Genomic DNA, 16,797 nt, shown 5'->3' with positions numbered 1-16,797 from the left:
CGGTGCCGCCGCGCCTCCTTAAGCGCCGGCCCCATCCCGGCCTCGTCCCGCCCCGCCCCGCCCCGCTCCCTCTAAGTGAGGGAATAAAGTTGCGGGCCGGGGCAGGCGGGCCCGGCCGGAGCGGAGCGGCAGTGCGCGGCCGGCCATGGCCTCGGAGGAGCTGGCGCAGAAGCTGCAGCGGCGGCTGCAGCTGGAGGAGAGCGGGGCAGCGGCGGCGGGCGAGGCGGTGGCGGCCAAGGGCGAGGCGGGAGCCGGGGACGAGGCGGAGCGGAGCTGCCTGACGGCCAGCGCGGGCGCGGAGCTGAGCGCCAAGCTCTGCCGGCGGCAGGACATCAACGAGGGGGCGGCGCAGCCCCGGCGGGCCGCCGTCTTCAACCCCTACACCGAGTTCAAGGAGTTCAGCCGCCGGCAGATCAAGGACATGGAGCGCATGTTCCGCCTGTGAGTGGGGCGAGGGGCGCCGGGGGGGGGCGCCTGCCCGGCCCGGGGCTCTGCCTGCCGTTCCCCCGCAGACCCTCCCTGCGCCTTTCCTCGGGGCGCATCTGGCGAGGGGCTGCCCGCGCTTGGCGCGATCTTCGCATTTCTCCGCGGTTTTGCGGTCGGGCTGGAGGAGGCTGCGGCGGGGGGGTCCCCTGTGGCAAAACCCCCAGATTGTCCCTGTGCTGTGGGGGGTTCGGGGTTCGCCGGGGACCCGCGGCCGGAGCTCAGCCCCGCGCTTAGCGGCCGCTCTGGCGCTGCCTCCCGGGTTTGGGACGGTGGCACCCGGGAGATGTGGCTTTGGGGGACACGCTGGGTGGGACGGGGGGCTGGGAGGGTACAGGCGCTGCTGCCCCATGCCCAGGGGCACCTGGTGGGTCTGTGTCGTGGGGCCTCGCAGCGATGCTGCACACCTGCCTTCCACAACTGAGACCCCGGCAGCTCTGCCCAGCAGTGCTGTAGCTCCTTGCACGGTCCCGTTTGCTAGGCTCGGTGCTCCCTCCCGTGCACTCAAACAAAGCTCGAGCACAGCTTGCTCTTGGTTTCCCTTTCTGGAGGGCTGCGCTGGGGGTCTCCTCCCGGCAGGAGGGTTTATATTGAAGTCAAGCTGCTGGTGGCAACACGGGGAGCTGCTACTGTAAGCAGAAAGGCTTGGTCCTTCCCGGGGCCATGATCCTGCCCTTATCTCTCCTCTGCAAACCCCATCCTACCTCCTGCAGTTGGGCTGTGCCTAAGTAGCTTTCACTCTCCGTACTAAGGTTTCCCCCCAGCACCACAAGCCGCTGTGCCCCTGGGGACCCCGTTCTCCTGGCCCCAAGGAGAGAGGGCAGGCAGGCAGGGCTACCGGACTGGGGATCAGCTGCTGCCAGGCATGAGGATGCAGTACCACAGAGTAGCTACGTGGGCTGTCACAGCAGGGTGCAAAGACCTACTTTAGCTTACAGAGGTGACCGCAGCAGGCTTTGTAACTTGTTAGGTTCTTGTCCTGCTACCTGAAAGCTGCCTTGGGCACCCTGGAGGCTGGGTTTATTGCAAGGAGACCAAGACCCTGGTTGAACACTCCTAGCTCCTGTAGTTGTGGTGTGTTGCTGGCCCTTGCCAGGGCTGTTGCTGCGGGATACTAGGCAACAGGCTTTTGTGAGCTCAGGTCTGGAGCTCTTTGTTGCACAGGCAGCATCGTGTCAGCAGCTGGGCGCGGGAAGGGAGGTGGTCCAGTTGAAACTGCTGCTCTGCTCGATCCTGCTCCCATCTTGACAATGGTTGAAGGGGATCTCACTCTGCAGAGGGCTGAGACGTGGTGCTGTAAGGGCAGGAGGACAAATAATGCAGGCAGCTGCAGTGCCCAAAAGCCCCAGGCGAGAGCCTGGAGCCGGCAGTGGTACTGCCTCAATAGCGATAAGGTAAGGAACAGCAGTGGTTTGGGAAATAAAAAGTGGAAGAGCTGAATTGCGGCCGAATTTTTCAACAATGAGCTCATTAAACGCTGGCCTTGTAAGTGGGGAAACCTAGGCTTTGCAGTTGAATGCTAATCAGCTGGTCAATGTAGCTGGAAAACATTGCTTGCCCTGTGAGGACTATCGCAGCTGAGCACTGGCCAGTCATGCCAGAAGGGGAAGAAGCTGGGCTGTGTGCTCCCCTGTGCTTCCCGGGCAGGCGGATGGAAAACCCCAACCTGGTTTTCACTCTGTTACAGGCACCTGGCCTTTGCAGTGGCAGAGGATCTGGTCTTTGCTCCATCTGCTGCGTGCAACCCACTTCAAGTAGTGGCTGACACCACGTGCTCCATGAGGAGAGGAAATGTTGCCCTTAATTCCTGTCAGTCAGAGCTTGAGTTAATGTGATTAAGGCTTTTATTCTCTGTGTGGCTTATTGGTCCTGGCCACCATGAACCAGGGTCTTTCGTACTAACAGTGAAAAATAAGCCTTTGACAGACAGGTATGTATCTTCATTGCCATGGGGTGCCAAGTTTCCACTATGACACTTGGTATTCAGAAGTGTTTCTTACCAGTTTAGTGGAACTTGTAAATCTGTAATTCAGACTAAACTTGAGCCTGTGGGACCCAGGCAAGGTGTGGGCTGGGTCAAGGTGCTCCAGTCAGGAAGAGGGAGTTGCTGGTGACAGCAGCTGCTCTGGCATCTGTCAGCGTATCCCATGGTGCGGCTGGTGGCTGTGACTGCCCTGTGCCAGGGTGGAAGCAAAAGGCTTGTCTGAACATGGGACTTACTGAAATCCAGTGCTCCATCCAGGTGCTGTGTGCTGCTGTCTGTGCCGGGAGCATCCTTCCAAAGCAGAAATGATGCTCCCTGCTCCTGCTGCCATGGTTGGGTGGGCTCACTTTTCCCTGTCTTGTCCAAGTCTCTTGGCAGCATCCCCCCATTTCAATCCCGTTCCCCCAGAGATGGGTGTGAGTATCTGCTGTAGGTGCTGGGGCTGTGCAGGAGCACGTGGGGGCTGCTGGGTGCAGGCAGCTCTTGGGGCAGGGTTTTTTTTTGGCAGAGGGACCAGGAAGTCTGCAGCTCAGGCTAATTATAATGTGACCTAATTAGCTGCCTATTCTGACAGTATGTGAGGACTGTGGTAACCATGATAACCTCCCTTCCCCAAGTCTTGCAAGTGAACCCTCAGGAGCTCTGGAATCTCACAGCTCCCATTGGTGCCATCTTGTCCAGGGAAATGGTAGAGGAGGGTGTGAAAGCCAGGCTGTGAGGCTGTGCCTGGCAGGAGTGACCTTTTCCAAGGGATGTAGGGGGGAAGAAAACAGCCACTGGCTTCATCTGTAGGGTGCGAGGGAGTGGAGAAATTCCAGCCTTGCTATTACATTTGTATTTAGGGAATTTCATATGCTGCCCACATGTTTCACAAGTGCGTTGTGCCTGGCCAGTGGGAGAGGCTGTGATGTCCCCTTGCCCTCCTGGAGCCACTTGGGAGCCCCTTGCCAGATGCCCCTGTACAAAGGGACGTTCTGATGTGCTGCAGCAGACCTATTCAATCCAGGACTGCTGTGCTCCCAGTATGACTGGCTGCCTCTAGAGTCCCAGCAGTCAGGGAAGTCACACCCGTGGGGACTTGGCCACCCAGCCTTGGCACTGCTGGTTTCAGTGCCTTGGGGTCTTGCCCAGCATCACAGAAGAGATCCTCCTGGAGGAGACTTTCATCTCGCCTTCATGTTCCTCCAAGAGCAGGAAAGCTTCTGCTACCCAGGTTGGGGAGGATGGAGCTGCACATGGCTGAGGAGCCTGTTCCTGTCCCCGGCCTGGTATGGAGGAGTTGTTTCCAAAGCTCTCTGCAATAGAACAGAATAATTTCAGTTGGAAGTGGCCTACAACCTGTCTAGTCCAACTGCCTCACCACTTCAGGGCTGACCCAAAACTCAAAGCATGTTTAGTGCATTGTCCAAATGCTTCTTAAATGCTAACAGGCATGGGGCATCCACCACCTCTCCAGGAAGCCTGTTCCAGTGTCTGACCACCTTCTCAGTAAAGAAATGCATTCTCATGTCCCGTTTGATCCTCCCCTGGGGCAGCTTTGAGCCCTTGCCATGGGTCCTGTCACTGGATACCAGGGAGATCAGCACCCTTCTCTGTGTAAGGTGCAATGCAATGCTCAGAGGGAGTAAAGTACTAAGAAAGGGTTTTGAAATATTTAAGAGGAGATTATTACTACTTCAACACCATTACTCTGACGGCTTTATTTCAAAGCCTATATTAGGCCGTTGCAGCATGCAGGAACTGCAGATCAAAGCACATGTGCCCACAGTGTATGGAGCAAGCTCAGGTACAGCAAATGCATACAGGGAGGGCAGGTTTTCTTTCCAGCCTTTCTGAAGAAGCATGAATGTTTAGAAACCACTCTTTGATCCTTCAGGATTTGGGATTTCTCATTCAGCTGTCCTTTTTTGTTTCCTTGGGGTTTTTCGTGCAGCTGGGAGGTGACTGCAGAGTCAGTATGGGTGATGCAGTCCTTGGCATCTCCTTTGTCTTCCCTTCCTGATCCCTCTTCTGCGGTGTAACCCACTAGCTACACTGCATAACACCAGTATAATGATTGCACTTGGGCAGTAATTGTGTGTCACACACTTCTTGCTCTTAAGCAAGTCTATTTGGCAAGTATTCCCTCCATCCCCCCTGGTTTCTGCTCCCACTTTCCTCCCCCAGTGCTTCGGCAGCCAGGCACGCTCTGCAGCCTGGGTGGAAGCAAGCCAGCGTGGGAATCTGGGCGCATCCTTGTTGCAGCAGATTTTGGCAGCCGCTGCCTGTGTCTTATCTGCTGCCAGGAACGCTGTTGCGGCGGCGCTGTGAAGCCTTATCTCAACGGCCGAGGTGCCTGTAGCTGCCTGCGGCATCCCAGCCGTCACAGGTGGGGACTCACCATGGCACCGACTTGCTGCTGGAGTTGCCTGCCTGCCTGTGATGTGAGATGTCTTTGCCCGTTGACACGAGAACCCCTCTGTCCGTAATGCCTGTGCATTGCCGGGGTGAGGCTTGGCTTGCAGCCCAGAGAGCTTTGAGCCCGAAGGAAGCAAAGCTCCAGTGTCACAGCAGGACAGTGGGGCTGGGGGGGGGGTGCTGGCAAGGCACCCAAGTGCTGTGTACTCATGCTGTGCTACTCCTGGAGCACAGGATGGCTCCCTGGGACACTGGAATGTGTTCAGGGGACAAACTTGCCTTGGTGCCCTCCAGCTCTGCCTGTGAGGGTTGACCGGTGTCCATCACCAGTACAGGGCTGCTCTGCAGGCAGTGAAACAGGTGTGAGCAGTATTGGGGGCTGGCTGGAACCTTGGGCCCTGAAAGTGAGCTCCCAAAAAGCAGATGGGGCGGGTTTGGTAGAGGTGAGGTGTGCCAGGAGCATCAGCTGGCCAACAAAGTGCAGTCCATGTCATGACTAGTTGTGCGAGTGCCTGCGTCTGAGGGGGAGCGATGGGGAATGAATTGTGCCGTCTCTCATGCCCTATAAATACGCTTCTCCCTAAATAGTCTGCCTGCGCTGCTCCGCTGCTCGGTGGCAGCCGAGCGGCTGTACCCAGGTCCTAAAATACTTGGGCTGTTTTAGCAGGCAAGGGGGGTGGGGAGGGAATGCAGCAGTTTGCAGGGTGCCGCTGTTGCTCTGCAAGGGCTTCAGTGTCCCTCTGTCTGTCTGTCTCTAACTGCAAGGGACTGGTAACCTGATTTCAGGGTGCACCTCTGGGCCAGCTCTACCCCAGCCTGGTGTGCTTGACACCCATTGTGTGGCTGTACAGCCTGCCGCTCTGCCACTGAGGCCCGCTGCTGGCAAGACCCCATTTCTCACAATCCTGGCTTTGTGCTGCCTCACTGCAGGGATGACGAGAACTGAAGCTGTACCCCACGCTTAACCCTTTCGGGGCAGTGCATTTGCCCCGGGCTGAGTGCCAGGGCAGGCACTGAGGGCCCCTGTTTGCCTGTGGGTAGTGCCTGTACCAGAAGGGTGAGACTAGAACGGCAGCTGCAGGCTGGGTTTGTGCCCTCCTCCTGCCTTCATCTCTGTTACCCAGCGGTTCTGAGAGGGGCTGGGCAGTGGCCTGACCCCAGATGGGCAGCCCTTGGTGGGGACCTTGGTGTCACCATGCTTCCACACCCAGCCAAAGGGCAGTGTGAGCTTTCTGGGGGCAAAAAAAAACCCTAACCCCAAGTGCCTCCCTGCCACTATATGCTTTGCTGCTTTATCTGATCAAAGGCACTGCCTCTCCAGCCACCTAACTCCAGAGGAATGGCTCCACACCCTTTCTCCCAAACTTAAAAGAAAAGCAAATTGACAATTAAATATTGCACTTACTATGCTTCTGTGAGGTCTTGAAAGTGTGTTTCTGAGCTGGGCTGGGTAACGTTGTGAATGTGTGCCTTAATTAACTGATGCCTTCCTTGCTGTGATGAACCCACTGCCTTTCCTCTGCATGACGTCTCAGGTCTGTGACCTGGTTTCTGGGCTGATGGAAGTTTCTTTCCTAGTTTTCCAGAAAACTGTCTGGCCTGGTGGGCTCCTGGGTTTGCTGGGTGCAGAGCATGCAGGCAGATTGGTATCTGGGGCTGTGTGCCAGCCTGGTGGTGATGCTTCTGTCGTTTTGGGTCTCTTGAGCCTGGGACACTTGGAAACAGAGACATAGAGAGTATAAAAGATGGCTGGAGAGGTGGTGGGACTCTGGAAAGCCATGGAGGTCACTCCAGTTTGGGGGAAAAGTACCCTGTGCCCATGCTTGTGAAGGCAGGGGCAGAGCTCTTGGCTGCAGCCCTGCCTTGTGCTGCCTACACCTGCGAGCAGCTCCAGGCCAGCAGCTTTGTTCGTGCCTTCCCCTGCCACAGCTTCCTCTGCGGCTGTGAGGTTTTTGAGCTGCAAAGGGCTTTCTTCCAGGGTAACCGCAACTGTGCAGGTCTCGATCTGGGATGGCTACAGCCTTCCTTTCTTTGGAAGAGAACTAGCAGTCAATGAAAAATGATGGGTGGGAGGATTTGACAGGCTCCTGCCAATGGGAAAGCTTCAGCGCTGTGCCTAGGGCTTCTGTTCTGAATGGTTGAAAGGATTTAACTCTGGGGTTGAGATGGTGGCAAGGGGGCATCGGCAGGCTCTGCATCGGGGCTGAGCCCAGCTTGGCAGACCCTGCCCTGTTCTCCCATGCGAGCCCCCATCTCTGTATTGGACCCCGATGGCAGGACCAGGATGAGGGAGGGCTGCTGATGGGCTGTCTGATAGCAGAGCACCCATCCCTGTGGCCTTTGGACTTTGAAACCCAGTAATGGCCCTGGTGTGTGTGAAGCGCTGGTTGCTGGGTGGGCCGGATGCTTTACTCACACCTGCAGCAGATGTCAGGATGAATTGGTGCATGCTCCCAGGCTGAGCATGGCAGGTGGCTGCCTTCCCATCCCTAAAGCACTGTGCCCCTTGCACAGGTGCTCTCTCCTCCTGCAGAGTCCTTGCAGTCCTTTGTGCTCCATTAGGGGTGTGGTCCCACTCCAGCCTTGCTCTTAGAGGTGGGCACTGGTTTCCTCTGCCAGCCTGGCCCTGTGATCCATCCATGGCACCAGCTAGGATTGCTGTGTTCTGCCAGGACTACCTTTCTGCTTTGCCTGGGGACACTGGATAAACAGCTGCCCTGAAGCTGAGGTGCTTGTGTAGTACAAAACCATTTTGGAGAGGACAGATCTTAACAGCTAGAGGGGGTGTGTTTTGCCTGCAAAGATAGCTAGCTGCTTTCTGCTGGGAGGTTCTGGTTGGTCTCTGCTCCTTGTTACTCCACAAAAAGAGCAGAAGACCTGGCAGCAGCTGGCTCTGGCATGCCTTTGCCTCACTGCACTGGTATATGGTGTAAGCTGTACGTGAGCAACCTTTGTGGAGACACAAGTGGGTGAGATGGAAGTCCCACTGAGACAAGCTGAGTTCCTCTGTGCTCCTTCTGTGTGGGTGGTTTGGTCTGAGCTCTCCTGAGCACTTCTCTCTCTGAGACAGCTCTGAAAGCTGCCAGCTACTTCCTTGAGCTTAATATTATCTCAGCACTGGCCATGTCATGCAGCTTCCCCTCTCCTCTGAGCTTTGAACCACCCTGTGACTTTATCCATTTGCACGGTTCCTCTTCTGAGAAGATGGATATGGGGGATGATGGAGGCTGACCCCCTGCCCTTTGCACCCCACAGGTATGACTCAGGACGGGATGGGTACATTGACCTGATGGAGCTGAAGCTGATGATGGAAAAGCTGGGAGCCCCGCAGACACACCTGGGGCTGAAGAACATGATCAAGGAGGTGGATGAAGACTTTGACGGGAAGCTCAGCTTCCGTGAGGTGAGGGTGGCTGCAGGAGCAGAGGGGGATGTGGCTGTGGGGCAGAGGGAGGAGGCAGCCAGGCCCTGTGCTGTGTATGTAGTCCTGTCCCCTCTGTGTTTCTCCAGCTGCGGGTGCAGTGGAGAAGCAGGTGAGCTTCCCGATGCCATGGGGAGCTCAAGGTGCGGAGCGCTGTCAACACCCATCTTCACATGCCAGTAAATGTTACCTGATGCCAAAGCTCTTCAACCTCCCTGCTTGCTTTGGGAGCACATTTGAGCCCTGCTGTAGCTGCCTGGGAGTGCTGACAGAGCTCCCTGCCATAGCTGGAGGTGGCATGCCCCTTCAGTCACAAGGTTTTGTTGTTGGGCTCTTGTGGTACAGTGGTTCAGGCCTCATTTCAGGTGCAGGGCAGTGTCTTGACTTGGAGCAGCTGGTCTCATTGGGGCACAGGAGGCTTCCTTTTCCTGGTTGTATTGGGGCCCTCTGTGTCACACAGTGACCAGCCATGGCAAGCTTCATGAGGGGTGGTCACTTCCCTGCAGCAAGGAATAAACGTGGTGATGCAGCAGTTTGGTACTGCATGCTGGCTCAGCAGGGACACCCAGTGAACAGGTCTGTCTGCCACTGCTGTGCTGAGACCGCTTTGAGCAGCATGGGCAGGCCAGGAGTGGCTGCTGGATAGAGGAAGAGGGAATCTGAGCAGTGAGCTCAAGGGTACCCAACTCATCTCAGCAGGAAGGGGTAGCCCAGGTAAGAAACCCTCCTGTTGCATCATCTTGTTCTAGGTTTTGATTCCTGTGTCAGTCAGAAGTATGTGTTGCATGTGCCTTTCTGAATTGACAGCCCCTTAGGCAACAGGAGGGCCAGTGCTGCTCGTGTTCTGCACCGGTTGTGACAGCTGTGCTGCTGTCCTGCTTTCTCCTGGCCCAGGGGATGGCTGCAACGGGCTCCCTTGTTTCTGCAGGGGCTGTGCTCTCACCATGCCTCCTCCAGGGTGGGGGTTTGGTTGTGGAGACAAGGTGCAGAGCTCTCCACAGCTCAGGACATAGAGTTCTTCGTTTTGGCAGTGCCAAGACCTTCGACAGCGCCTGAGGGAGGATGAACAGACAGGGCTCATGACCAGCTTGGGCCAGTTGGGGTGTGAGGAGTGGCTGGCAGCTCATAGAGCTGCTGCGCTATCTCTCAGTGCTGGCGTGTCACACCTCACACCATCTCCCAAGGGTTTTGTTGCATTTCTTTCACTGCAAGAGGGCAGCAATAGAAGACTGAGACCAAAGACTGTTGGGTTATGGGGCCCAGCAATTAGAGAGGGGGAAAGATTTGCAAATCTGGGAAGCGAGAGTCTGTCTGTTCACACCAGCAAAGCCCTAAGCTGGCAGATTCTTTGGGCAGGGAAGGACACGTGCTGGTCAGAGGTGAACTGGGGGGTAGCAAAGAATCCAGCAGAGCAGGAAGAGCGCCGTGCCCTTGGCCCCAGGACAGAATGGGATTGCCAAATTGCTGTGTGGGCTGGAGGAGCCCTCTGTCTCTCTGCATGCCTCCTGGGCCACCTTTCACCCTGGGTGAAGAGCTGGGGGCAGCCTCTGGGCTTGCTGCAGGAGCCCTCTTTGCATTTATCCTCAAGGCTCTGGAAGATGCTGTGGTGTCCTGGCATCAGTGGCATGGCACAAGTGGCGGAGCAGCTCCTCTTCTGTTGCCACCTGTTTGGAGCACAGCCGCCTGTCAGCTGGCATGGGCTGCCTGTGCTGCCAGCCCTTGGCATGTGGCATGCAGCAGCTGGTGCTGTTGTAGCTTCTTGCCAGATGCAAAACAATGGTCAAGCAAATGCAAGCTTGAGTGGCACATGGGTTGGAATGAGGGAGCATCATTGGCAGAGGTCTGGGGACAAATTATATAGCAGCTTTGGCATGTACCCAAAGCTTCCTGTGGTAGAGAGGAGCAGGATGCTTCTTGCCTCGTTGCAGATGCCCTGTGTCCAGCTGCTGTGTTTGGACAGAGGACTGGCAGGGAGGTAGGTTTCCTGGTGGGTGAGGAGGCCTGAACCAGGCCGTAGCCATGTCCCACTCTGCTTCCTGTTGGTGGTGACAAAGAACTATATAGAGGGTGAAGAAGCTGACTCGGGGCACTGACAACACAAGGAGAAATGCTGGTTTAAATGAGTATCCAAACTCGGCAGAGTGTAGCTTGAGCACTGGAGGGCTATTGCCTGTCTCTCCAGAGTCCTGATGTACCTGCCTGGCCAGACAATTGGTAAGGACCTCTTTCACTTGCAGCAGGTCACCTTTTGCTGCTACTTTAAGTAGTGTCTTGTCCTCCCATCCCAGGTAGACTGTTGCCAGGATAGCAGGCTTGTAATGGCTCTGACTTGCTGCTGCTGAACTGCTGGCCCTGTTAGGAAAGCTGCCTTCAACCGTTGACCTTTGAAGTGTCCATCAATACATCAACAATTAACTGCACTAGACTCTGTGACTCGAGCAAAGAAATTTAGGCTTAAAACTATTAGGTACTGTGTATGTGGGGGGAAAAACACCTTTGACTGTCTGCTTCCGTCATTACCACAGGAAACCAGAGTTAATTGCTGTAATAGTAATGTGTAATTATAGCTGCTGTCTAGAACCTGCAAAAATCCACCCACTGTCCCCTGCACCCACACCAGCTTAAATGCTGACCCACATCACGTGTTTGCTAGCAGAGTTGGTGCAAACCACAGCCTTGGGTTGCACTGCTTTTTTGGCAAGCTGTTTGCAAGGCTGCTGCTGGTGGTCAATCCTCTACCTTTCCTCACATCCCGGAGGCCAGCATGGTGCCTGGTGGGGCTGCATAACTGCAGCACTGCTCTGAGACCTGGCACTGTGGGACAGATCTTGGATCATGAAAGATGTGAGAGCAGATACACCTCTTATCTCTTTTAAGGTTAGTGGAATGGAAAGGATGTGTCATGTTGCCCTCCTTGAAAGCACTGCTTTTAAAGGTACCACCATTATTCACTTTTGCTTCTTTGTTGATAGTTTTTTGAGGCTTAGCTGCATGTGATGTGTCCGGGGCCCAGCAAGGGTGTGAGACAGGCTAGGAATGGCATCTGAATGCAGATTGCTGCTGTTTGCTAGTTAGTAAGGACCGATGCCTTGAGGGCAAATAACTGGCGAGGCCAGCTGCAGGCTGTGTGCTGACTTGAGGAAGGACTGCTCCTGAGCTCCTGTGGAAACCAGCATGATGCCCCTAGTCTGCCTAGCTGGGTCCTTGGGGCTGACATTATGCAGTGTCTGCTCCAGCTGGTGACTCAGTCTCTGGTTTCTTTTAGCTCAGCCCACCCTTTGTGGCCACAGCAGTCTGTATTCCACTGGAGGACTGCTGCCCCATCCCCTAGTTTCAGCATGATTCATGTGCACTTGTACTCTGACTGGGTGTTTCCAGTCCCTCCCCAGGCAACAGCTGTACCAGACCTCAGGATTGTGCTACCTCCGCTGCCCTTTTCCGATGCCAGGAAGTGGGACTTGCCGGGTGGAGCAGAAACTGTGAGGAGGAACCATGACTAATGCCAGCCTGGCTGCCAGTCCTCTGCCTGGAGGTGGAGGAGGAGAGGAACTAGCCTGAGCCCAGTGGATCTGAGCAGAGGGACAGGATGTCTTGGGGACTATTTGGTTCCTTTCTGAGCAGGATGTTCTGCCCGTTCAGTAGAGCATCATTTAATTTCTTACATGTGTTTGGAGGGGGAAAAGTTCCCTCCCCAAGCACAGCTTGCTTTGTGGCTGCTCTGTGCTGAGCGCACACGGGGTACAAGGCTGTTGCATGAAGCAATGCCGGGTGACGCTGCCTCTGCGAGAGGGCAGCCAGCGCTGCTGTCATCTCCACACCCTTCCCCATGGGAGGCCTTCCCAAACGCTTGCATTTCCACCAGCTTCTGGCAGGAACTTGAAGCAGTCGAGCGCTTTAGGGGCTGGCTCTGCATGGATGCTGGGACTCTGCTGCCCTCCTCCGGGACAACTTGGGCTCTTCGGAGGAAGAAGCAGTCTCAAGCCTGGGAGCCTGAAGAGCACAGCGCTAGAGATACTTGATGTTCCTGTGCAAATGGATTTCAGGCCCACCCTACATGGTATGCGCAGCCCTGTGCCCTGAAGTGATGCAGTGGCACAGCTTTGTTGCTTTTGCTCCTTTTGTATTCAGGTGACTTGTCCCTGTCTCTGTTCTTTCTGTGCTGTTCCAAGCACTGAGACAGCTCCTGGAGCGGCCAAGAAGAGCAGGGAGTTATGGGACCTCTCAAATCCACATAGAGCATCCACATCTTAAACTGGAGTTTGGTTCGCAGGTGGAAGGTGATGCAGAGGTCTTTATTTTTAAGTGGCAGATTGTGTCCCTTCTGTAAAAAGAAGAAAAGTCTGTTTTCCTGGAGCGTAATACATCTCTTTCTGTTTGTTTCTCTTTGCAATTCATTTGCCAATACGCGCTTTGCTGTAGTGAGTCTGGATTAGTTAAATGTCTATGGTCCAGTGCAGGACAAAGGTTTCAAAACAAGCAGCTCTGTGGACACTTGTTCAGCCACTCTATCACAAAGGCATGTACACACCTGGGCTGCTGCTTTCTCTAACTGGAGTGCACTAGTGTCTTGGTTCAGGTGTGAGCTAGGGTCTCTTTGCCCTGCTTTCATTGTCATGGGATGTGATGTGAGTCCCCAGGACACTGGGGAAGCTGGTGGGGAGCTTATAATACACCATTAGGGTGTGGGGACATAAAGAGGTATATCTGAGCCCACCATACAGTTGTACTAGGCAGGTGGAGAGGTGGCCTCCTTCTGCTGGCCATGGAGCAGCCCAGGCTTAGTAGGAGCTATGCTTTACCAGTGGTCTGCTCTGTAGGAAACCCCCTTTCCTATGAGATTCTGACCTCTTTTAGTCTAACAGGGCTGTATACTGGAGCCAGGGCACCGGAACATAAGTTCCGTGGTATCACTTCATTTATATAGACATGGTTTCTTTTGCTCAGAAATGTAAGTTCCAGCCCCCTCCAGGTGAGTGTCTGTGCTGTTTTTATTTTATGTTTTTCGAGGCTCAGTGAAGAACTTGAATGTTTCCTCTCTTGTCTTGCTAGTTTCTGCTGATTTTCCATAAAGCTGCAGCTGGGGAACTTGAGGAGGACAGTGGCCTGTTGACTCTTGCGAAGCTCTCGGAGATAGATGTGTCCATTGAGGGAGTCAAAGGAGCCAAGAACTTCTTTGAAGCTAAGGTATGGTGTGGCACAGACACATGAAAAGCTCTGCACACAGGCCTTAATTGCCACAGAGAAACAACCCTGCTTGCTTTTCAACAGAAGATAATGCCAGATTTCTCTGTAGCTAAAAGGATGTATATTTCATGCCCCTCAGCCATAGCTTTTCCCTTCAAACTTTGTTGGACTCCAGCTACAGCCTTCATCTACAGGTCAGTCTATACTAGAACAGTTTAATTTACCATCTCTACTCTGAGCCTTACCCTGCTAGAGCTGACTGGCTGATCTGTGTCCCTGTGGCTGGGAGTCCCATGGGACTAGCTGGCTGACCGCTTTTAAAGACAAAAATGTCCTGGAAACTAATGCAATAGGGACAGAGTTTCCCATTTTGCAAAACCTCCCTGAACCAGAACACTTAGAGTTCAGTGGTGAATAGAGTGTTTTGGAGTATAGGATTTCAGACATCTCTTTCTTGAGCAGCTCTCTGTAACCTTTGGAATCAGAATTGTTCTGCAGGGTCCTGGGGTTGGCAGAAAGAGCGTTTCACCATTCGGAGCTGACAAAGCACCCTTTTTGAAAGCTCTCTTGGAGAGAAAATAATCCTGCTTGTTTATATAAGAAGTTTTTTCCCAAGAGCATAACACGGCTATTGCACAGCAGATGTACTGAGATGAAAGCTGGAAAAATAGCCAGCAAATAAACAATGTCTCTTTGATCTGCAGATTATCCGTGGTATAGTATGATGTTCTCGGATCTGGCTGTGATTCAGAACTGTTTTTTGCAGTAGTTTCTCCCACTGTATACTCACAACTTATGCTATGCTGCCTGCTTACAGAAAGAATGTATGTGACCTGGTACTGATGGCATTGTTTTGGTCACTTGTTAGTGACTTATTAGTAAATGACCTTTCTTTTGTTGATGTTAAAGTCAAGCAAGCTAACAGGTATTGGGTGTAAATAACCAAGCACTGCAGTGTAATTAATACTTAAACCATCCTGACAGAGCTTCCCAGCAAGCACTGTGAGGTGTAGCAAGCAGTTCTGTGTTGCTCATCTGGGAGTAGTTCAGGCTCTGGCTCTCCCTCTGATGCAAGGCTTGACACTTATTTTCTCTCTCACAAAGGTTCAAGCTCTCTCTTCAGCCAGTAAGTTTGAAGCAGAGATAAAAGCTGAGCAGGATGAGCGAAAGCGGGAAGAGGAGGAAAGGAAACACCGTCGAGCAGCTTTCAGGGAGTTAAAGTCTGCATTTACCCAGTAACCAACCAGCCAATATACACTCCAAGATTGCACATGACTTGGTACGTTTCCCAGATCAGGGCTTTACCTGGAGAGAACTGCCTGGATCCTGCCTAAAACTTGTTACAGCTTTGCTAGCCTTCCTCTCCTGAAGATCCTCCTGAGTTTCTAAGGGCACAACTCTTGCATTTACTATGCATTCATAATGATGTGGATCATAAGAGCTGTGTATGTGCTGTTTGCTCTGGACTGTCAGGAGCACATCACCCTGAAGCAGAAACAGCAGGTAGCAAATCATGGGTGAGCACTGTCAAGTGTCATGTTCACCTACTTCATTCTTTCCTTCTTTTCTATACATTCTTTTTCTCTTAACCCCATATTAATTCATTACTCGCTTACAGGCAAGTAGTGATGTCTTGTGTAAATCAGGATGTACAAAGTACACCTTGACTTCCTGTATGTTTATACTGCTGTTTGGTGTTGTCATGCATCTTTGGTTATCCCTTTTCCTCTTCTTCAAAGCCCTGTGCCACAGGCACTGTAAGAACACTGTGAAGAGAGAAAGATAGTTACTAGGGACATGGATCAAATTAATTACAATTTCCTGTAGCATTTTCTGCCATCCAGCATATTGGAGAGTCTTTCAGTTTTTCTTCTCTGAAGTGCCATAGTAACAAACCTTTCAATAAAAGGCGAGATTTCCTAAGACTTTGAAGGTAGGAAGCTGACTCTCTTAAATGAGAAATAGAAAACTGAATTGTTTGACCATGTGTTGTCTTTCACATTCCATCACATTTAGTCTACAGTATTGTTTCACTGTATTTTCCAGCCTTAGCAGCTGTATCTGTTTTTAAGCGGTATTGCCAGCTGGACAATGCAATTGGATGGCACACTGGGGTTTTCTATTTGGAAATTTGCTTATATCCTGAATCACGAAGGTGACATTGTTTGATTTTTGTTAGAGCCATGACAGATAATACCAGCCCAGCATACTGAGCAGTCCCTGCTCAAGAAGGGAAGAGCTGCGAGGTGACCACTGAATTCAGCTGAACTGAATTCAGAGAGCTTGCATTATATTATTAGCCATTTTCTTCTGCAAACACAGGAAACTTGCCCACAAACGTTAAAATGTCCACTGCTTGTCTGCGTATGTATGCTGTAGGTCATGGCAGGGGAGCGGTGTTCCCTCAGAGACCTCTCTTGAAACATGGATCTGCTCAAATTCTGCCTCTGCTATTGCCCCAGTTTGTGCATATTTTTTTTTCCTTCCAGAAAGAAACTTGCCAGCTGTCTTTTCACTTTTCTGTTTTGCTTCTTAAACTGTGAGCACTAAACTGTGAGTGTGGAATAATAAATAGAAAAACCTCTACTCTAATGTCAGGTGAAAGAATTGCTAAACAATTAAACTGTGTATATATACCTTCACAGATTATATTTTATAAATCACGCTTTTTTAGCTAAATATTTATAATTAAATGTTTTTATACTTTACAACAAAGCAGATAATTTCATCTTCAGTTATTTCTCCTGTTGCTGAAATGTACAAATAAAGCATTATCTCCAGTCTTACCTGTGGTTTATTTTAGGTCCCTGAGTTTGTTCACAAACAGTACTGATCCCCAAAGCTCTGCATCATGACTTGGATGAGGGAAGTGTTCAGTCCCTTCTTGATAGCACTTCCCCTTCTGTACAGCAGTTCTGGTGTAAAAAGCCCTGATGTTAGCAGTTCCTCAGAAAGGGACGTGGCTGTGCAAATATTTGAAACACTGTCCACTGCTGAATGTTGACATCTGAAGGCTGCCAGCCTTCCCTTGTCTTAAAATAGCTGCTGTCTTGGCCCTAGTAGTGCCCCAGCTGGGAGCCGAGCAGGTTGCTTCAGCTACATTTCCCTTTGCATTTCCTCTTTCTGCCTTTATAGAAGGGAGTTAAAAAAAAATACTTGGACATCTGAAAATGTGTCCAAGCATCTTGTTTCTACTGCTGATCTGCTAAGCTTTTCTGGCATGGCCAGTTTCGGGGTGTGTGTGTGTGTGCTCAGGAGAAGTTTTAACCATGCATTGTTTCAGGTATGATCCAGTGATGAAATGGAAGACTTAAATATTTTACTCAGT

General features: G+C 52.5%; 1 protein-coding gene across 1 annotated transcript; it reads left to right on the top strand.

Annotated features, from left to right (window-relative positions):
* Nucleotides 1-66: 66 nt before the first annotated feature.
* EFHD1 (EF-hand domain family member D1) lies at nucleotides 67-16,249 on the top strand. Its single transcript, XM_056358744.1, has 4 exons — nucleotides 67-441; nucleotides 8,120-8,267; nucleotides 13,335-13,469; nucleotides 14,574-16,249. Exons 1-4 carry the CDS (start codon nucleotides 146-148, stop codon nucleotides 14,706-14,708), a joined length of 714 nt encoding a protein of 237 aa, XP_056214719.1. The 5' UTR covers nucleotides 67-145; the 3' UTR covers nucleotides 14,709-16,249.
* The last annotated feature ends 548 nt before the right edge of the window (nucleotides 16,250-16,797 follow it).

This window comes from Falco biarmicus, chromosome 13 (genome assembly GCF_023638135.1).
Source record: "Falco biarmicus isolate bFalBia1 chromosome 13, bFalBia1.pri, whole genome shotgun sequence".
Lineage (NCBI taxonomy): Eukaryota > Metazoa > Chordata > Aves > Falconiformes > Falconidae > Falco > Falco biarmicus.
This window is presented reverse-complemented; position numbering and strand designations above follow the sequence as displayed.